Below are 22182 nucleotides of genomic sequence, written 5' to 3' on the forward strand. Positions count from 1 at the left end.
GTGGGTGAGGGAGACAGGGTCTGCAAGAGGGGGAGACGTATTGCCATGAACTACTGTGCTTGAAATCCCCATTCCTGTAATGCCAGCCAGGGGGAGAGGAAATGTGTTTGTGGGGTTTTCTCTGCACTGGAGGCCAGCTCCTCTCCCCAGGCTTTGTCTATCCTGCTGTTCTTGAGGCACCTGGCTCTGGGCCTCCTTCCCCGCCATGTGTCCCAGAGAAGAGTGTACCCTGGGGCCAGCTCCAGGGGCTCATCTCCCCAGCTGTGTGCATTGCAGTTGCTGTGCTGTTCTCCAGGCAGCCATCACATCTGGGCCACCCTGTGCCCTGGCTCCAAGCCACACCCCAGCACTGGCTCCCCAACCCCGTGGAGCAGCGCAGCAGCATGTGCTGGAATCCAGTTGACTTTCCTCAGGGAGAAGCTGGGGAATGGGTGCAGGCAGGCCCCAGGAGGGCAGGAAAGATGGGAAGCAAAGGGCCAGTGCCTCAAGCCAAGAACTAGGGTTTTCAGGGTGAAATGCTGAATTCTGGGACATCTTGGGGAAATGCCTAATTCCCCAGAGATGGTGTCTGTGCCGCCGGGACCCCGAGTGAGATGCAAGTGCCAGTTCACACCTCTCAGAGCTGCTGTCTCAGGCTCTCTGCAGACTCAGGCAGGCAGTGCTGCAGTGGTTACACTCAGGTCACTTTCATGATGTTCTCTTCACAGCATAGAGGCCAGAAACTTATATTTAAAATAGACACAGATTCTGGAGCCCAAAACTGCAGCAACACCCCAGCCCTGTGGCATTCTAGCCCTGGCCATTAGGAACAGACCCTTTAGTGCCCGCCTCAAGCTACTTGGAGCAGGGGTTAAAGGGAGTGGCAGGGGCAGAGCAGGATTGCTCCTACCGTCTAGGTTCTAGAGCCTTGTGCAGCCAGGCAGTATAATGTTAAGGGTCTCCTGTGGTGGGTCCCTCCTTCCCTGCAGTTGATTTCACAGCTCACTAGCAGCAAGTCTCTTACTGTGCAGGTTAAAGGATGCCCTCTCTTCTGTGCCATTGTTCCTAGTTACTCCTCCTTCCCCCAACACTCCCCTGACCAGTTTCTCCCTCTCCTTGGCATCTAGACCCTTTAAGTGACTTATCACATCCCCCGTCAGCATCTGCTAGAAAGCCAGCCCCATTTCCTCACTCCCAGACTAGATAGCCCCAGTTCATCTAGCAGTGGGAGAAACTCCGGGCTGCAGCCAGCCAGCTCCAATACAAGAACATGTGCAGCTCGAGCTGATGGAGCCCCCACCAGATGCCCACTCTGAGTCACACAGAGTGCACCTGGCGGGGAGGAGGAGCAAACTGCCCCGAGGGCAAATGAGAGAGGAGAGGAAATGAAATGAACAGGGAAAGGAGAGGCAGTAAGATGTGCCAGGGCAGAATGAGCAGCAAACAGGATGGAAAGAACTGCACCTGCTTGCCAGTCTATTAGGAAGGACTCTGGCAAAGCAACTGAGACCCACTATGCTATTGGTGAGGATGCCAGGCTAGCTTCTCCCATGGTCCTTCCTTAGAAACAAACCCAAAGCGTTACCACCACACATTGTATTTCACTGGCTTGGCAAGATACTTTGAGATGCCAGGCTCCATCCTCCTCTTCTCTCCCCCATAGCAAATGCACCCGTCTACACTCTTCTTCTGAGAGACATCCCACCAGGCTTTGTATTCAGTTACTTCAGTACGGAATACTGCTCCCCTTCCACTGTGAGGCATCACCACTATCTGAATGAAAGCTCCTCTCCCTACCCCAAATCTGCCCACCAAGTCCTGTCAGCATTGAACCCAGATGGGTGGTAGCTGTGTCTCCATAAGTGGGAACTGCTGGATCATGGTATTTCTTCCTGCAGAGCACCCTGGCTCCAGCCCTGTCCTCCTTATACCAACAGCTGGGCTCCAGCATCCAGCTTTGCTCACACTTGGCCTGGCAGGATCTTTACAGATTTCAGGACGAGAAGTGGCAAAGAGTCCTGGGGAACCTTATAGACTAACAGACGTATTGGAGCATGAGCTTTCGTGGGTGAATACCCACTTCATCAGATACCGACAAAGTGGGTATTCACCCACGAAAGCTCATGCTCCAATACATCTATTGGTCTATAAGGTGCCACAGGACTCTTGGTCTGGATCTGTAAAAGCGGCAAACACGGCTACCCCTCTGAAGCAGGACCAGAAGGGATCATCAGAGTCATCTAGTCTGATCACCTCCATAACACAGGCCAGAAAACCTCACAGAGTGACACCTGCCTCAAGCCCACTAATGCATGGTTGAGTCTGGTGTGTCTTTTAACCAGACATCACATCTCCATTTAAAGACGGCAAGTGATGGAGAATGTAGAGGTGCCTTCCTCAGCTGCCCCAATGGTTAATGACCTTGACAATCACCTCCAGCTTTGGCTCCAAGCTGCTAAAGTCACAGCGGCAGTCCCTTTGCTCACCATATGCTCCCTCACAGATGAGGGCTGCTGGGAGTCCTTGCCCAGGACACAGCAAGCACAGTCCAGGCTTATGGACATATCCTCCCTGCAGAGCTGGAAATCTCATCCAGGACGCTCCTGCACTGCCCTCCAGGCTGAAGTCCGACTTCTCCTCCCTCACCAGCCTATTCACTCTTCTCCACCTGCCCACTCTTTCGCCAGCCCAGCTAATGGGACTGCTTCCTTCTTTTGCTCACAGGTCCAAGAGGCACTCCTCTTTGTGGCTGCTTTCTCCTTCATGTTGGGAAGTTGTTTCCTTAAGGGACTGGATGACCTCAGTGCAGTGACAGAAGGTGGAAAGGAAAGAGCAGCTTCTCTTCCCCTGTAATGTTCACCACCACTTTCACACACATGCTACTAGCATCAGCAGGACCGCAGGGACTCCTCTGCCTGTAGTGACCAAGTCAGCTTGTGACCTCAGCCAGATCCCCTCAGCTGAATCTTGACAGCCCCCTCTCTCCAGTTCCCTTCTGTTTGCCTTCGCCAACCCCAACTCCTGGTCCAGTCCTGATCCTGAACTCTTTCTTCATACTCCTCCTGGGTCTACAGACTTCTCATCCTTAACACAACTCCCATAAGCCAGGGCCTCAGCCCCACCTTTGCTGCTCCCCTCTTGCCTTCACTATGACAACTCCCTTCTCTATGGCAGCCTAAGGATGCTACTATTGCTACCTTCTCATGTGTATGTAGAAGCACCCCTCCCCCTAGCAAATCCTTTCCCCACCCCACTCCTATCAGAGGATAGTGCAAAGTAATTTTTAAAGGCCTCATCTCCTTCCCCAAGCCATCTAGCACAGACCTCTTCTCTGCCCCTCATCTTCTCACTGGGAGAGCTTTCTCTGCAGCTCCTGCCATGTGGATCAGCTCCTTTGTCCCTCCTCACTCTTCAAGTCTACCTGAAAACCTTACACTTGCTTGTAGTCCTCTCTTCACTGATCAGCAGCCTCATTAAGGCAGATTCTTTACTGGCCACAAAGGCCTTTCAGTGTGCTGTGTCTTACCTCATATCATGCCAGCTCAAGAATTACTCCCCACCCCCTCACCCCAGGGACTGCAATGGCCCCAGCAGTCCCTTCCCCAAAGAGTGGTTCTGCCCAGACATACCAGACAATGCAGGGTTGAGCTTGTTTTAAATATTTATAGAAATCAAAACTGCTGTTTTACACCTGGAGTTGGGCTGTGGCACCCCAACCCCGAGGCCAGCCCCCCTCCCGTCAGGCACAGATCAGTCTATTCCACTCAAGCTTGTGTGCAAATGTAAAATGTGGAGAAGCCCCTCTCTGCCTGCCCTGACAGGTTGGGATCTTCATTCTCAGCACCCCTCTTCCAGCTGAGACCATGGCACCAGCAGGAGTCCCTGCCACCATAAGGCATTGATGGACTAGCAGATGTAGGTCCCAGGGGTCTCTCTGGACATTCCCTGTGGAGGGTGAACCCTGCCAAGTTTGGAGTGTGCAGGACCAGGCCCACATGCCAGCAGCGGCCATAGTGGGTTGTGCAAGAGAAGCTGGCCTAGAAACAGTCAGTTCAGCCACTGGGGTTGGTGATAAGGGCACTGAGAGTGGCTGGGCAGGGAGGACAGTAGAGCCATGCAGAGTTTGTGCTGCTCCAGCTAGTAATCCTGGAGAGGTGAAGCACACGCTGCTCCTGCAGCCAGCTAGTACTGAGCATTTGTGAATCCGGTGGGGCTGCACAGGGAGGTGCAGCAGAGAGAAACAGGCTGCTGTTGCCAGCAATGAGAGTAGAAACAATTGGCTTCTTCCTCCTTGGAGCCTGCTACCCCCTTCTGCCTGCACACTGACCTGTGCCAAGTTCCTGCCAGGGACATAGGTGAGAACAGTATGATGAGGGCACAAGGAGGCAGGTGACAGGAGGAACAAATCCTTTGGGGAAGAACTTGGAGCACAAGGCCCTTCCCTGAAGAGGCTAAAAATCCATGCAGACACATTGAGATGGCAGCTAGGTCTGCAAAGCGGGGCAGAGGGCAAGGACAGGCAGAGAGGGGACCGGGTGGCAGGATTATCCGTGGGAGGAAAGGATGGGGCGGCTGATGTTGCTGTTTGTCGTCATTGCCGTAAGCTCCCATCTGCAAAAAACAAGATGCCTTAGAAAGAGACCAAGGTTTCCAGCTTCCTCATCTGGTGCCAGCCCTCATCCCCACCAGGTCTGTGTCCTGGGCATTGCGTGCCCCCTCAGTTTGGCCCTGGTGGAACAGCAATAGATGCATATAGTAGCCCAAATCCCAAGTCAGTCTCACTGCTGGCCTGCAGGATAGAAAAGCAGTTCCCCTTCACCAGCGCTAAGAAGCACCCAAACCCCACTCTACCCGTATGTGGATGGAGGGGCCCCAAACGTGACCAGTTGGGGGATTACACCTTAGTGTGCTGGGGTTGTTCATGGGTGTGTGCGCAAACTGCTGAATGAGGGAGCTGGGCGTGGGGGGCTCCAAGAATCGCCATCAGGAGTGTGTTTGGCAAGCCAAGAGGTGGGCAGAGAGGGGGAGGTGGGGCATTAGGGGCCTGGGTGGGAGTGTGGCCCAAGGATCTGAGGGCAGAGTGTCCACCCCCATCAGTGTGTGTGACACCTTCCCAGAGCCCTCCCAACAGTGCTATTGCCCAGCTAGCAGACCCCATGGGTGAGGCTCCCTGACCAGCTTCTACCTACAGCTGCTTGGGTCTGGGAACCTGGGACAGGAATGCTGAGAGGCCAGCTGTCAGAGAGCTGGAGGAGCAGCATCCCTACCTGATGTCATGTGGGAGGCAGGACTGGTCCAGGCTGTGCTGAATCACTGCCAGCTTACACAGTGTCTTCAGACTAGGGCCTATGGAGAGAAGGGCACGCCAGGTGTTAGTCCCGCCAACATCCAGGAGAGAGATGGAATTGCTCTTGCTTGGGGGAAGGGGGAAAGGGCAGGCACCAGCTCAGAGTCCAGATAAACTACCATGGGCAGCAGCCACATGGGTGTGGACGGCAAAGATCTCTTAGGCTATTTGTGCAGCCTGAGGCAGGCAAACCAGAGGCTGCACCTGCATGGAGGAGGGCCTGCTTGGTGTGAACCAGTATAGCTAGAGACAGAGCAGCTGCAGCCTTGCTCCTGGGCCTGGACTTTTAAGACTGAGCACCTGCAGGTCAGCTCCTATGTCTGTATTTAGGCTGCTAGAAGTAGGAGGAAGGTTTCTGGAGTGCAGAGCCCCCTGTGACTCCAGCGGGAGCTGTAGGAAGCACTGCACTTTTGAAGTCAGGCCACTTATTTAGGGGCCTCAATCTGGCCATAGGAGCTAGCCTTCAGGTCCCAGGGTTGAGAGACCTGGCCAGAGGGTAGCCCTGGGGCAGGAGGACACAGCCATGGTGAGGAGATGCTCACGTACTGAAGTCCAGGATGTAGAGGTCCGAGTGATCCATCAGGTCAAATTCGTCCCCCATTCCCTCCTCCGGAGATGGGCTGTGGGAGCCAATCAGAACAGTCAGTCACTGCAGCCATGCTCCTTATGTGGGCTTGATGTTGCTCTGATTCTGGGGGTTAGGGAGGGACCCTGGGTCCAACCAAGATACGAGGGACTGCACAGCAGAGCTGAGCTGAGCTACCAGGAGCCTGGGCTCAGCCCCTACAGCCTTCCCCACAGGTCCTTGGCAGTTAGCTTCCATCACCGCCACTCTACTGAGGGGAGCCATATCCTGGCACCACGCTCTCTGCCCCCAGCCTTCTGGATTGCCTCCACCCCCTTCAACAGTCATTCCGTCCCCATGGCTTCTGATTAGGGCTCAACTGGCTCCCTTCCCATTTCTATCTCAGAGGTTCCCCTAAGACAGCTTTGCCTCCTTCTCCCACATTAGGGGCCCTGAAGGTTTCATCCTTAGTAGCCCTCCCCTCCCACCTTCTTCGGGTGACCACCTGGATTCCCATCCCCTCTGTGCCAATGACACCTATGCCTCTCCCTGCTCCATTCAGTCCTGTACCTGCAATTATCTTTTAGCTGGCTGGCTGCCCACTCAATCAGCCAGGCAAAAAAGCAACACCTCTTTCCTAGAAACCTGTTCTTCCTCTCCCCATCACAGCCAAGAACGCTACCCCCTCCCAGTTAATAGGAGGCTTCCAGCCTCCAGCTCACATTAGACTGCTCAGTTATTCAGGCCGAGTGCCAGATCCTGCTGGTTCTTCCTCCAGCTCATCTTGGAAATCTGGCCCGCTTCCCCCTTGCCCAGGCTTTGTCATCTGCTGTAGCCCTCTCCTCTCTGGCCTCCCAGCTCCCTTTCAAGTCTGGCCCAAGAACTGCAGGGAGAATCATCTTCTCCATTCACTATTTCTAGCTTATCATTCTCCCAGGCCTGCACTGGCCTCAGTCTGCATCATTCAAACTCCTCATTTCCTGCCCTCAGAGCTCTGCTCCTGCCTACAACTCCCCCACTACCCTGCTCTCACCCCATTGCATGGACCTCCCCTCCACTTCCTCCAGTTAGAACCGGACTCCTAACAGAGATTTAAGGTGCATGAGAAAGATGTGTCTGTAACAAAGTCACTCCTGCTTCCCCCACAACCCCAGATCAGAGGCCTCATCCTTGCGCATCCACATGCAGAGCCCTCTCTCATTTCAAGTGCAAGAGGATCTGGCAGGAGCCTGTTCTTACACAGTGCTGTGAACATGGCTGGCCCTTTGCAAGTTGCCACACTCTAGAGCTCAGAGCAAACACACACAAGCCTGTGCCCCATAATGGCCCAGGACAGGAGCCACCTTCAAGCTGCTGGAGACCAGGCAGCTCTCACCTGAGGGAGGAGAAACCCAAGCATGCTGGGAAGGGGACACTGGGCTGGCATAGAATACAGATTTGTGTGCACAAGCATCTGCCCAGCCTTCTTCAGCTTCTCCCCTTCCCTAACAAGCCAGGCTCCCTGTGCTGCCCCCACAGCAGGCGGGGCCGGATGTTCCAGCCCCAGCTGGAAAACTCATTACCACAGAAGGCCAGAGACACCTAGCAGGCAGCTGACTCGGGAGCAAGACAGAAAGAATGGAATCCGGGGCTGATGTCAGGTCACTCAAGAGCAGCAGCATTTCTAGGGCCTTCTCTGCAGACAAAGTGCGCTGGGAAACTTAAGTAGTGGCAGCTTTAAGGAGACATTGCTGCTGTGGGAGGCAGGCCTCCAACACAGGTTTCTCTGGAAGAACAGTTAAGCAGCCAGGAATTTTAAAAGGCCACACTGAGGAGACCAGCCAGCCTCTGCTTAACCCCAGAGCAGAACAATGGTGGGAGTAGTTGGTGCTGCATAGGCCAGCCCTTCACAGACCACGGGCCTGCTCCCATCCCAGTCAAGTGAGCGGATGTAGAGTGAAGGAACAGAACAGGTACTGGAATGGAGTGCAGTGAGAAGCAAGAAGGAAGTGCCAGTCACACTGGCTCTAGGACAGGATTATTTACTCCCTTTCCATGAGGCACAGCACATTTCAAGACAGTCCAAGTACACGTCATTAAAGCACTTAGAACAGTGGTCCTTTAAACAGACGCAACCTTAGCAGAGCTGCTGCTCACTCAGCTACAGCAGTGAGGAAATGGGCAAGGGCTGGGGAAAGAAAAAGCAGTAAGAGTAAAATTTAAAAGGAGAGGCGAAGGTCAAAACTAACCTAGACTAGGAAAAATTAACAGATGCTGATCATCAAGGGCTGGGAAACACCTTTCAGGGAGAACATTGGGGCATTCTTCCACCACCCCACGTACCTACAAGGGCTAGTACCCAACCCTCACATACTCTTCAGGGAGGGTCCTGTCTTAGATGTCTTGAGGGCCTGCCACGTTTTTGGAACATACACAATCAACTGGAGAACTGGGAGACTTCATAAGCTTGCTGCTTGTTTGTGGTGTGCAGCTGAGTCACTGGGTCTCCATTTCCATTCCTTGAGCTGCAGAGACTTTGCAGGTAACAAGTAAACAACATTTTCTTTTCCTGCAGGTCACAGGACAGAGAGCACTGACCCTCCTGGGGATGAAACCAGCACATGCAGAGAGCCAGACAATTTCAGAGGTAGAAGTGCTGCTCCTGTAGCACTCTCAAACACAGCTCCCTAATATTCTCCCCAAAGAAAAGTGTTTTTGGTGCAAGACAAAGGCTCCAGATTGCTACAGGCCAGTGAAAAGAGCAGTTGCTGAGCTAGTAGCTACCAGGACTTCTGCAGAGCCCATGAGAGGGCTGCCCCTCCCACTGCAATTCTGTAGCTACCAATTGCTAGTGCCCATCATCTTAGGGAAAATGCTTAAAAACGAAAAGCTAGATTCTGCAGACTCTAGTGAAATGTGTGACACCCCTGCTTAAGTAGCTAGGTGCCAATGCTCCTCATGCAGAGATCAGCCCTTGGCCTGGCCCTCTCCTCCCCAGGAACGGCATTGCTTGGCTTCAGCTCAGAACCTCCCCAAGTTCTTCAGCAGAAAACATGAAGGCACATTTGCGATGAAGGTTTGCAGCATACTGAAACGTGCATAAGCAGGGCCCTGCTGCCCTTCCCAAGATTCCCTGGCCGCTCTTAGCGAGTCACTTTTATAGTGCCTTTATCACTTTCTGGGTGTTAAATAGCTTCTCTTTCTGGTTACAAACTATTTCAAGATGCATTTCTGCTGCTCCATTCATATCCCAAAAGGGGGAAGCTGGACAAAGTTATAAGAAACTGACAAAAGGTAATTAGGCTGGAAATGCTCATACAGCCTTAACCAGGGGGGCACTGTAAGCGTCAGTTAGAAATACTTCATCTCCATTCTAAAACGGACACAGCTCAACAAGTTCAGAGGCCTGACTGGTTAAAGGAATGGTACCAAGTGATCTCTGTACCACTCCTTTCAAGCCAGTCCCAACTAATTTGGAACCTGAAGTTGTTGCCATCTGATGGCTGTTCTGTGACCTGTGAAAGGAGTTCCAATTTCAGGCTAGCTCCTAGCAGGCTGGCACCCTCTGGTGCATTCCCAGTAGAGAAGCCAAGACCTACATGAGCCAGAATGACTTGAATCTCTTCTCCCAACTGGCAAGAGGCACATTAATGCAGGACACACTGTCCCTGCCAATCTGTCCTCTGAATAAGTACAGCACCATCTCCATGGTGGAAAGCTATTATCAGATGTTAAAAATTGTACATAAGAGTCTGAGTTCACAAGTTCCACTCTAGCATGGGATGGGATAGTTTAAAGTGACACAGATGGAACTTTCAGATCTCAGCTGGCAGACGCATCAGTGGCGACTTCTCACTCGGGTTCTGCCCGTTTCAAGCCTTTGTGCATGAGGATCAGAGGGCTGGTAAGGGACCCAAGGCAGAGGGGACACAGAATGTGCAGGCAGACAACCTCCCCAGTCCTTACTCCAGCACCAGGGGTCAGCCTTACCACACTGCTGCCATGAGTGATCAGTGCAGCGGCCACACTGGCAGAGACAGTACCTGTTGCTGATGGGTCCCATCTGTCTTAGCTCAGGAAAGAGCCCTTTAATCCCACCACGGTGTAGCGGTTTCATAGCCAGGATAATCTAATCTTATCTCACATCCACGTCACAGGAAACCCTAATGCATCCCTTATCTTTCAGAGGGACAGCCAGCAGGCCCCATGTCTGCTGAATTATCACCACACACTGAGGGGGCTAAGGGAAGCCCGAGTTCAAGGCCAGGAGAGCAGCTAAGGGATGAGAGTCAGTGTGAACAGCTCCCAGGAAAGGGAGTCTCAGGACACATCCTCATCCACTATCAGCCAGACACCAGCAAAGCTTCCTGCTTCAGGCCCCATCTCCCACAGGGCCAGCACTCTGAGCTGCTTCCAACACGCTTGGACAGATTGGGCAGAGAGCGGAGGCTGCAGAAAGGGAGGGCTCTGAGGCAACAGCAGTAGCTGGTTGAGAGGGGGCTCTTGGATGGAAAAGCAGGGGCATCCAAGCCCATTTGGAAGCCCTGGGTTCCTTACCAGATTTCTTTTCAAGTTACACATTGTATATTCCACACGAAAGAGATCTCACTCCTAAACACACGAGAGTCAGGAAACACACAGCCTAAGACAAGGATGCTTCCCCCTTTGAAGGGTCCAGCAGAGTTCTCCTGTCCCCCTTAGGTACACATAAGCACCCTGTAACGGAACATTTATGGAAGACCACCCCTCCACTCACCTCCAAGGTCCTTGGCGTGCTGTAACGTTATATTGGAGGGAATCTGATCTGGCCATATTGTAATCCCTGTGACCCAGAGGCAGAGCTAAGAGGGAACTGTGCCTGAGCTCTGCACTGTTCATGGGGTAGCCACAATACTACACTGACACATTTTACTTGGAAAGTCCCTGGTTAAAAGTATTAGTGCTGTGGCTGCAGTGTGCAGAGCTGGCTTCAGGCAGGAATGCCATGGGATCATGTGTGGCAGCCCTGGGGTAGGTAGAAACGCACATGCTGGCTCAGACTTAGGAGCCTCATCTGCCAGTGGCAGGGCTGGGAGATGCAGAGAAGAAAGACTCACAGCCTGGTCCATCCTCTCTGCCCCAGGATCCGAGCCCCACAAGCCTCAAGGCAGGCTACAGCTAGGACTCTGATGAATGCAGTATGGGAGGGAATTGATTTATGTGGGTGAGACATGTCTGAGATCTGGGGGGACACTGCATTGCCATGTAGCGTTTGGGGCAGGCTGGGTTGGAAAGGGCACAGACTGAAGGTCTCTGGATGGAGTGTAGGAATGCATTTGGACCACATTGCACCAGATACACAGACTGCCTGGCCCAGCTTCTAAAGGACTCCTCCAAGAGCCATTTAGCACTTAGACAATGAGGCAGCTGCCACAGCAGGGAGAAAACCGTTCCTTTGGATGGGACAGGCAGAATAGAGGGGGGCCTCACTTTCCCTTCACCAGGAGCCAGCCGCTTCTGCCACGCAGCTGGCCAGGGGCTGCCTGCTGTTATTGTTTCAGTTCTCCTCTTTAATCCCTTCCTCTGTGCTGAAATTTTATCTCTGCTCTTTCTCCCCACTTCCTGGTGACCTGCAGCCTCCAGCAGACAATCCAGACTATAGGGAGCTCTCCATTTACAAGGACTTCCTGGAAAACTTCTTATCAAGCCAGCCAGCCAGCTCCAGAACACACCTGATAACTGCCTGCAGGAAGTGAACCAGCCCCTCCCAGGCTAGCTAGCCCCCTCCCCAGCTCTGAGAGAGGCCCAGCAATCCTGATCTGCAGCAGCTCCTACTCGCTACCAAAGTTCAGTTTGAAGAACCCGTGTTGCTTGCAAGCAATGTGAAATGGTTGATTTGAAGAACCCGTGTTGCTTGAGAGAATGTGAAATGGTTGATTCTCAATGCGTCTTAAGACAGCAGCTTCCAATCTGTTCAACATAAACTGTGACAATGGAGACAAGACTGCAGGAATCCATGCTGTTAGGCTGGCCCTTCTGCCGAAGCCAAGCGCCTTCAGAGAAGAGCCTTGCTGCCTACAGGAGGCACCAAGCAGACTTTCTACCCCTACCCAACCTGCTCATTCAGCTCTCAGTGGACTTGCTAATCCCGGACCATTGCTTTGAAAAGCACCCCCAGTGTCACCGTTTCCCACTCTCCAACTGTGGCAGTTTGGAGTTCAACTGGAATCCTTCAGGAACTTTCACCTGAGGCTAAGACCCATCCTCCAGCCCCACACCTATCCCAAGGGTTACACCAAAGCCTGTACAGACTGACACTGAAGTCCTTGCCTGGTCTCCGCCACCCATCAGTGCCCAAGGGCTCTCAGCAAGCCATGCCAAGGGCCCTGGGAGAGCCCCAGCCCAGAGGTGTTTGATCCACTTCAGGCTGATGAAAGGATAAAAGGCGTTTCAAGCATCTGAACTAACATATGGTTGACACTTGGAGCAGATTTGCAAACAGGCTACACAGCCATAATCTGTCACTGCCAAGAGTTCAGAGAGCAGAAGGTCTGAGGAGGTGCTGGGGCATTTCCTTGCTTTTAGCAGCTGCTAAGTCTCTTGGCCAGATCCAGCTGCTCTGCATCCTGATGGGGTCACTGCCAGTGTTTGACAACTAAATCCCTAACTCCGGGCCCCCCATTAGCAAATGAAAACTTCAGCCAGATGCACTTTTGCAAGGGCTGCACAGGAATTGCCACCCAGCTGTAGTTCACTGCCCCGCCATACAGCCATTGTGATCACATGGAGGGGTTCACAAGCAGCTCTAGTGACCAGGAGTTCCATATTCATTCCCTGCTAATAGATGGGCCGCAACCTTCAGCAGCAGGGGCAAGGAGGGGCAGAAGTGACGTGCTCAGCAAGGGATACTTAGGTCTTGGAGGTTTACAACAGATGGACAGACTGGGTTCCACAGCAACAGTTTACAACATCACCTTTCCTCCCATAACCCCTTTCACTCAGGGCTCTCCTGTGCTTTACAGCTGTGGTGCACACCACCTGCCTTCCCAAAAGGTTAGTTCATTACCCTTATTTTACTGAAGAAATGGAGGCAAGGTGAGGTAAGAGTGAGTCAGTGACAGGCCTGTACTAGGACCCAGAAGTTGTGACTTCCAGTACTCTGCTGACCACTAGACCATGCTTTGAGAGCGGATAAAGGGAGAAAGTGTGTCCTTTTGCTTCTGGGTGATGTACAAAGATGCTTAGAATTTCTTCTCCCCTCTTTGGAGAAGGAGATGACCTGGAACTTGTCACCACTTCCCAGAGAGGTCAGACTAGATGATCATGGTGGTCCCTTCTGGCCCTAAAGTCTATGAGAGGCCATTAACACAGAGACAATGACCACAGGGCACCAAGGTGCCCTGTACCCACATGGAGGAAACCTTGGGGGCAATTTCAACTTTGCAGTTGCAGCAGAATGGGAAGGAATCTGCTTTTCTTGGTTCCAAGTGCATGTTGCCAAGGCCAGATCCAGCAAGAATGCAGTACTGGGATATCATCTGCACAGTGCCAAGGGCAGAAAGTCTCACATGAACTGATCCAATAGATACTAGTGGGGAGGGAGGAGTCAGGGCTTGGCACATACTGATGAGGATTCAGTCCACATCCTTCCACTAAAGGCTACAGAGCCTCTTGGTGCTTTGGCCAGACAGATCTACCTTGAGGGCACCTGAGTATGGCGGGGGGCGGGAATAATAGCACAGTGCTAGCTGAGGGGTTCCATGGGGGATAGCACAGTGCTGGTGCCTTAGTAGGAGTTAGAGGAATCGGGTGGGTTTTAAACACTGGCAGATACAAAGAAGCTCCTTGCAGAGGTGCTTGGTCAGCGAGAGTCACATGGGGGATAAGAAGTTAAAAAGGTGGTTCACTTAACTGCCCAATTCCTTGCTTTTAAGGATGTAACTGGGCAGGTTGGCACGCAAGCAAGCAAACTGATTTCACAGTGTTTGTTGGTAGAAGAGTACTTGTTTATGTCATAGGGCAGTGTAATATGGGGTGTGACTATGTGGAGGAGGGGTGAGCAGGGAGGGAGTGTATGAGGGGGAGACAGGGAAGATCCTAGCAGGTAGAGAAGATCTCCATTCTGATAAGCCATCTGTGGCTCAAAGTTCAAACAGAATCTTGGTGTGATGAGCCAAAGATGTGTGTCAGCACAGAGATCTTCTTTGCCCAGGCCCAGAACCCCACAACACATACATTAACAACCCCTGCTTGAGACCAGAGAGCAGTCACAGGCAGGTGGGGTGTGGAAATGAAGGGGACGCTCAGTTGTCCAGGGATACAGGAGAGGTTTGGAGGGCCACCTATGCCACCTCTACTCACATTCTCCTCATTCAGTCTCCTCCCAGACAATGCCCCAGTCTGATAAACCACCTCTTGTCAGCCTCCTCAAGGCATCTGAACCTTAACACCAACAGTGACTGAAGACAACCTACCTTTTGCCTCTGTTCAAAAGTCCTGAGTTATCTGCCTGAGGTGTGCAATCCCCATGGGGCTAGGAAGGAGGATGGGTTCATTTAATCCCTTTTATGTGAAGAAAGAGGAACTAACTGCAGCCTGGGAGTGAAGGGAATTCAGGGGAAACAACTCAAAGCAGGAACCCTCCACCAGGGTGCCCCTGACCCAGTACTCACCTGGTGCCCCCAAATAGGATGATCTTGTCCCCCACTCTACAGCAGCACTGCCTGCGGCGAGGGCATGGCCCTTTCCCCTTGGGGTCGATCTTCTTCCAGGAAAAAGATACTGAGGAAAAACCCACAAGTCTGTCACAGGAAAAGGAGACCGGGCCCAGGTCTCAGCATGGAGACTGAGCAAACCCCGAATAGCCCGAGTTACAAATATTTACAAGCCCAAGTCTTAGGCAGACTACCAAGTGTTAAACAATTCAGAGCATCAAACACAGGGATCTGCCATGCTGGTCCCAGAACTCTACCAGATGTAAAGAGCAGCCTCCCCATTCCCCCTCCCACCACGAAAAGAGGAGCATTCCTCTGTGGACACTGCATTCAGAAGGCCTTTATTCCAGGTGCAGAGGGAAGGTTCTCATTGAGCTCAAACACAATTTATGGGAGTCAGCCCAGCGTGACCAGCATTGTGGAGTCTCTTGAGGATAGTGCATCAAAGTCACGTACATGCTCTCCATCAGTACTGGACCCGAGGAAGATCTGAGCTTATCCACCCAGCCTGCCAAACTCACCTTTGGTGATTCAGGCAGGAAAAACAACTTTCAGCCCCTTCCCCCTCCCATGTGAAGCAACAGAATGCTATATCCAGCAGAAACAAAGCCAGTCTCTCTACACAGGCCTAAGCTGTTTTGGTTCAGAACTGCAGGGATGGGCTTGGTTCAGGTTTGCCAGAGAACAGACTCCGGCTGCATTTGGAAACGGGGGTGGGAAGATGATCATGAGCAAGAGACTGACCACCATCCCTTCCCTGTCCATCATTCTCCTGAAACACAACTCTTCAGCATCTTCTCTTGAAGTGTGCACATGGATGCACTGCCACCTGCTGACAGCTGCCCTGAGTGCAGAGCCATTCCCAAAGAGTGACACATATGCCCATTTGAAGAGAGGGCAGCTGTGACAAGGGACTGCTGAACAGGAGACTGAAGGCTGCAGAGTCCCCATTTAATAGGATAGCAAGGACAAACAGCTTTGAATGGATGTTTTGCTGGGGCTCCTGAAAATGTCAAACCCATTCAGGAAATTGCAGATATTAACCCTGTTCAGCAGCACACTCATTAGCCCACAGATCTATCTCTGAGGAAAGCAGACTGAGCGTTACTATCCCCCAGACAAGCACTTAGCACTTCTATAGGCCTTCAAGTGCTCCAAGCACTTAGCAAATATTAATCCAGCCTCATGACTCCCCAGGAGGTAGGACAGCATCATCCTTTTCTACAGATGGGGGACCTGAGACACACTGCAGAGATTTGCCCATAGTCATGGGCTGACCACTACTTCCTGGCTCTCTTCCTCTTGGTCTGCAGAATTAAGTCTTTTGGTATCAAAGTAGCAGGGGGCTAGGGTGTTAGGAGGGGTCAGGCTAGAGTTCAAAGTGAATGGCTTCCCCCTGCTGAAGCCAGGATCTCCCCCATGTTCCACACTCTCTAGGGGAACCCACCACTTTTCCTTAGCTTCCTTGCTGAAGTTTCCTTCTTTAGATTATCTAGTTTCTGGACAGAGTGCAGCGTACTGCCACAGAGGATGAATCGGACTTCTCTTTTCTAGCTGGAAATGCATGTCTGCATTACTTCACTTGTTTCCAGCAAAGCGATTTGAAGCCAGCACTATGAAAAAGTCACAAGCTGATTTACACTAGCAATGTCAAAGAATGGCATTTCACTGCCAGATCATTGATCGTGTGTATCTATGTATTTGTGTGTGGGTATTCACAAGCTCTTTGGGGCCTGGACAGCGTCCTCCGGGATGAGTGTATCACATCCAGCATAAGGGGGCTCTGATCACAACCCAGGGCACTACCACACTACAAATAAAGTGAGAAAAGTTTGAGTCTAAATACCTGGATCAAATTTCCAGAGATCATGGAAATGTCTGTTCAAACGTGCATTGTAGCCACCAAATATATATAACTCCCCATTGTAGCCAACTGCAGGGAGCAAGGAGAAACATCAGCACACACAAGACAGAACCAAGTTTGTGCCAGCCTCCCAACAGCCACAAATACAAAGGAAAGAGGTCCCAGTTACTTCCCTTCCAACATGCCGTCTTCACGTTTGAGGCAGCATGCGCGGTTCTTCACCTGCACAGGATTACATCATGCATCTGCTTTCCAGCAGGACACATGTGTCATTGTGCATCCCCTGCCATCCCCCGCTTCTACCCAGAGAACTAGACACTCCTTTCACTCTCCTAGCAGACCAGGAAGGCTGCGCACACCTCTCCTTCTTCCCATTTGGCCTAAGGAGTCCTAAGCCCTTCCTTTCCCCATGTTCCCTGGAGTGAGACAACTCACATGCCGAGTGGCTCCTCCTGCCTTCAGGGAGCAATGGAGTAGGAGGGGAGTCCAGCCAGGAGTTTGTTTCAGTGTCAAACACTTTAATTCGGTTACAGTAGATCTCATTGTTGGAGTGAAAGGGCCCAAAGCGATCTGCTCTGCCACCAAATACATACATCTTTGTCCCAATGATGGTGGCCGAGTGGAAGTCTCTCCAGCGAGCTGGTGTGCCCTGGAACAACACAGGCTGCTAGTAAGTAAAGCCAGTGAAAATGCAGATTACCCCAGGAGATGATTTAACTGGGATTGGGTGGCCCAGTTTAGAGATGAGCAGCCAGCCCACAGAGAACTTACGCTCCTGCAGGTTCCAACCAAGTGAGACAGAAGTGACACAGCAGGTATATGCAATATCCCTGAAGGGTAGCAGAGGTGAAGGGTTCTACATGGGCCAAAGGGATAAACAGACACTGACCTTTGCTGAGATTAGAGTCCACATCATGTTGCTGGTATCCAACTTGTGGATGTCATTTGAGAAGCAGTCAGCCTGGAAGAGAGCCCAATTACCCAATCGTTAGGCAGACCAGGACCTCATGGCCTTCAGGACACTAACATGGCCTAGAGACCTGGAATATCCTCTGGAAACTGGAAGTCCACTGACTCACATCTGATGTAAAACTCATTCGGTGCACAGGATGGACAGCTTTTGGGAATGAGGCAACTGCCCAGGATTTCTTATCCCCTATCATTCAGCAGGTGGACCCAGGCCTTGTTTACTGGACATCATCCACAGCCCATACTGGATTTGGAATAACTATTAATTGCCTCCTGGGCTTTTCTCTGGTGCTCATCACCATAATATCAGAGTGCTTTGCAAACCAGAGAGTCTCCAGTCAATAGCTGCACAACTATTCACTACTTTTGGGTGCCCAGCTCGAAATGCCTACCGCTCGATTTTTCAGAGACGCTGAGCACCCACAGCTCCCACACAGTTCAAATGGCAGTTTTGAGTGCTCAGCACTTCTGAAAGTCAGGTCCCCACTGTCTGTGAAAATCCTAGAGAGAGCAATATGTCCATTGCCACATGGGAAATCTGTGGCAAAGCTTGTTTCTCCTGGGTCCCAGACCAGTTCCTTAAGTACAAGGCTATCCTAGCTCTTCCTGCAACTCCATAGCTCATTCAGTATCACATTCTAACTTTTGCTACAAGTGAGGCAAGGATTTTAAGACAATAGGCTCATTCACTGTCCATCCTGTGCAATGAGGAGGAAAAGGTCCTGCAGACAAGAGATAGTAAGTGATCACATAGTTAAAGACTGCATCATAATGCACATGCACAAACGGGCAGAACCAAAATAGCCCAGGCAACATTAATTCTGGCAATTCCTAATGTAAGTGCTTAACTTCATGACACTAACGGGCTTTGTATGTAATTTCTTAGGAGTTTTATAAACAGAGACCCACAAGTTCCATATGCAACTGTAGTGACCCCCTACACATAGATCATTAGCCGGTTTGAATCCAGGATCATCAGATCCACTGCATAATCCTCTAGCTCAAAGGGCTGGACTAACTCTGCTAGCTAGTAGCAGTAGCAAGCTGTTATCTAACTGGCCAGCCTTTACAGTGGGGGAAGAAAACACATTTGCTAGCATTACACATAGCCAAGCATATACAGTTGGCATAGACACGCTGCTGCTCAGAATGAGTAAGTAATCAAGACTTGTGTCCAACATGAAATACCTAGTTGCTATTTCCAGTTCTGCCAGAAGTGAGCTCGTACAATCTCTTCTGTAAAATGAGGGAGGGGCCAAGGGGAGAATCACACTTGCCTACCTCCAAGGGTAGAAGTATGAGAACTTGCTAAACAAGGACAGAACTACTGTTAGCCAAAACAAGATGAATACAATTGTGCTGGTCTAGGAGCCAGGGGACCTGCACAACTGCCCTTAGGCTAACAGTACTTCGATATTCTCCTGGGGAACTCAGCAAGGCTTGGGGCATATCTGTGGCAGACAGAATGTTCAGAGAGTTAAGAAGCACAGAATAAGTTCTACTGTACAAATACAAATGGCAATTTTCCATGGCTCGTAGCTTGGCCAAATCGAGGTGGATTTTCACAGGGTATCTTTCCCTTTGACCCTAGAACAGATGTCAATTTAGAGACTTGGCTCCAAATCTTTGAGGCGCTCGATTTGTTGTCAAGAACAAGCTAATTGTTTTTGCTTATTTCCCCCCCACACCCCAAAATATTCCACATGACGCAGAGCCTAAAACATTTCAGCTGTAACTCCTGAAATTTGGCCAAGTTATCAGGAACTAAAACAAGGGGATTATGCTGGAAAGTGTTCAGCACAGTGGTGCTGGAACATTTGTAGCAGTGGAGGTGCTGAAAGTCAGCTCCCTTACCCCTGTACTCCCGCCCCGCCTCCACACTGACACTGGGAGCAGGGGACCCGGAGAGCGGTAAGGGGGCCGAGGTCACAGGTGGGGGCAGGCATGGGGCCAGGAGCAGAGCCCTGGGCAGGGGCCGGCAGCCGGGACCCCACATGTGGGCCAAGAGCAGACCCCCAGCCCTGGGGCCAGGCCCTGGGAGTGGAGCCCCTACTGAGCGGGGAGCCAGGCATGGGGCCAGCAGCTAGGGAGCAGGACCCCAGGCATGAAGCCAGCAGCTGGGACCTGAGCCCCAGGTGAGATGAGGTGAGGGGCTGGGGAATGGAGTATGGGCAGAGGCCCGGGATCAGGGCATAGGCGCACGAAGCACCCCCAGGTTTTACGCACAGAGCCAGTGGCTGGGGAGTGGGGCCAGTGCCCCCGCATAAAATTTGGGGGTGCTGCAGCACACCCCTACTTCTCACGCTTATGGTTCAGCAGTCTTAAATATGGGTGTTCCTTTGTTGTGCCAATAGTAGTATTCTGGTTACCAGGACAAGCTGTTAGAGAGTAGGGTTCCTCAGGTGTTACCAGACTTCTCCAGACAGACAGACAGACACACACGTTATGCCAGAGACCACCTACCAGCTGCTCATAGCCTCCGAAGATATACATGGTCTTTCCGAGGACACAAGCCGAGTGCCCATCTCTCGCTCCTGGGACCATTCCAGAGACCTTGGGCGTGAACCATTTGTGATTGTCTAAAATACAGAGACAATGGATGTCAAGAGCAGACACCAAACAGCAGACTTGGGGATGGGAGACTGAATGGGAACAGTTCTCAGGAGGACATCCTTCCAAGGAAATAAAGGCCACCACCTCCCAAAGGAGGAAGCCATCCCCTTCCCCCTACGTCCATGCCAAAGACTGGAACTGTTGATATTGTACATGGGCCATCCGCTATGAGTGCTGGTGGGAAGCTCTCTAAGGCCAGGCCACCTGCCAGGGCTTCCACAGACAGGGGCCTTGTGGGACCTAAATTCTGTGACAAGGCCTGCTGATTCCTGTGACAGTGATGCTGAATTCTGCAGCCATTCCGAATATGTTTTTAACAAACCCGAGTACCCCCAGTCAGCACAGAACCCCTTAGGGAGCCTTTAATTTTCTATTGATGTAAAGCTCATTTGAGCAGCTCCTCAGTTGTGCAGTTGCATATTTTCAGTCACCAGGCTGCACAGAACTTTGTAGTGACAGTAAGCGTGGGGGCAGCATTTGAGATGCTGGCTGCCTTAGGTGGCTGAAGTATGCAGCACTCTAGAACCTTCTCAGAGGGTCAAAGGCATTTCCCACTTGCTTGCATCAGTGGATTTACTCCAAGAGCCACTGACATGAGCAAGGGAGCCCCTCTCCCTGAATTATCTGCTCTTTCCATCATTACAGTACTTGTCCCACTCCTGTTCACCCCACCTCACCTGCACCTTTTCCCATCCCTCCAGAGTTTCCACCTTGCTGCCCCTCTGTTCTCCTTTCCACAAGTCCACCTGCCCCAGTCATTTTATTCAGCTCTCTCTCTGTGAAGTGCTCCTTGGTCTGCAAGCTTTGGGGACTGACTCCATTCAGGGGAGTCTCCATGCCCAGTTAAACACATTCTCCATGCAGAGCAATGTGAAACGGAGCCAGTGAGAGTCACTGCCAATCTCATGCAGGCACCTGTCCCGGGACCCCACTGACAAGCACAGATAAGCCTTGGAGCAGCAGGAGATCCCCTCAGTGCTGCTAGCAGCCAGCAGCAGTGCTTATTTCAGGAAGTAGCAAAATTGGGATCTGCTCAACATTCTCCAAGAAACAAGAACTTCTCTGAACTTGGCCTCCAGCCATAGTTATCTGCCCAGACTCCATCTGGAGCTGAATGAAGGGGCCTGCTGGAAGGTCAAAGCACTACGGAGACAGTAAGCAGAAAGGGAAAGTGAGCATTGCTCCCACCAGAATTCCTGCCATGCTTGGGGCCACTTCCAAAGCCAGTCATGCGCTATCATAAAAAGCCCAGCCAAGAACAATATCAGAAATCAGAGATAGAGACACTTAGGACACCTGTTCTAGTCCACACCTGCACCCCCACTCGTCAGAGCAGGCCTATACCCTGCAGCAGTCCTCAGGGCTTTGTGCAATCTAAAGTGACTCACCCAATGGGGCTTCCATCATTTCCTCCGCGTGAAGCAGGATTAGCAGTGCTCACTTTCCAGGCTTGGAGAGGAACTGGCACATGTGCATGGAAGACTGGGCAGGGTTTTGGACTAGGACAGAAGCCTGGGGCCTTTCCATCAGTTTTCACTTAACACTACTCCTAAACGGCTTTAGCCAGCAGCTGCATAGAGCCAGCTGCCTCAGGCCCTTTGTGTCTGCAGTGGTTTGCTAGGGCTGCCCTCTCCAGCTGGGCTTGTCAGAAGAGAGAGAGCTCCAACAGCAGCCTGAGTGAAGAGCCCATGCAGCAAGCCATTCCCTCCAGATCTCAAAAGGGGTAAGCAACTAATATCCCTCTAATTTCACCCTGAGAGCCTATTTCTCTTCAGTCCATGAATCCTACTTGCCTCCACATCCCCTTTGCCATTCTTCTGAAATCTCTCTTCACCTATTCCCTGATGCACTAGTTCTGATCTGCCCCACCAGCTGCAAGTCACCTGACACCCATCAAGCCCACTCAGACCCCTTCATTGCTTCCTCACTGTGCTGAAGTGCCTCCTCCTTACCTTCCAGGCTCCACCCAGCTCTGACCAGACCTGCTTACTGCCGCCCCCCCTCTTACTCACTACAACTTCTGTATCCTGTTTCTGCTTTTGTCTTTGCTCCCACATGGCATTAAGGGCTGCACAGAAGAACAGCTTCCCTCTCCTGGAGCATCCACCCTCTTCAAGAGCTCACTCGCCCTCAAACTTTTTCCAGCAATTGTTATGCAGAGTTGTTTTTCACA

The 22182-nt window shown here is 51.7% G+C and overlaps 1 protein-coding gene across 5 annotated transcripts in view; it reads right to left on the reverse strand.

The window, feature by feature from the left end:
* Positions 1-3622: 3622 nt before the first annotated feature.
* KLHDC3 (kelch domain containing 3) overlaps positions 3623-22182 on the reverse strand; it is a 35255-nt gene continuing 16695 nt past the window's right edge. For all 5 annotated transcript variants that reach the window (XM_073339876.1, XM_073339873.1, XM_073339874.1 and 2 more), the window contains exons 4-11: positions 19860-19975; positions 17317-17388; positions 16863-17076; positions 16410-16496; positions 14522-14630; positions 5873-5946; positions 5247-5325; positions 3623-4590 (exon numbers count right to left, since the gene is read on the reverse strand). In XM_073339876.1, coding sequence (XP_073195977.1) covers positions 4524-4590; positions 5247-5325; positions 5873-5946; positions 14522-14630; positions 16410-16496; positions 16863-17076; positions 17317-17388; positions 19860-19975 — 818 coding nt within the window. In that variant the 3' untranslated portion in view covers positions 3623-4523. The remainder of the gene's footprint in view (positions 4591-5246; positions 5326-5872; positions 5947-14521; positions 14631-16409; positions 16497-16862; positions 17077-17316; positions 17389-19859; positions 19976-22182) is intronic.

Source organism: Lepidochelys kempii, chromosome 3, assembly GCF_965140265.1.
Source record: "Lepidochelys kempii isolate rLepKem1 chromosome 3, rLepKem1.hap2, whole genome shotgun sequence".
NCBI classification, from domain to species: Eukaryota; Metazoa; Chordata; order Testudines; family Cheloniidae; genus Lepidochelys; species Lepidochelys kempii.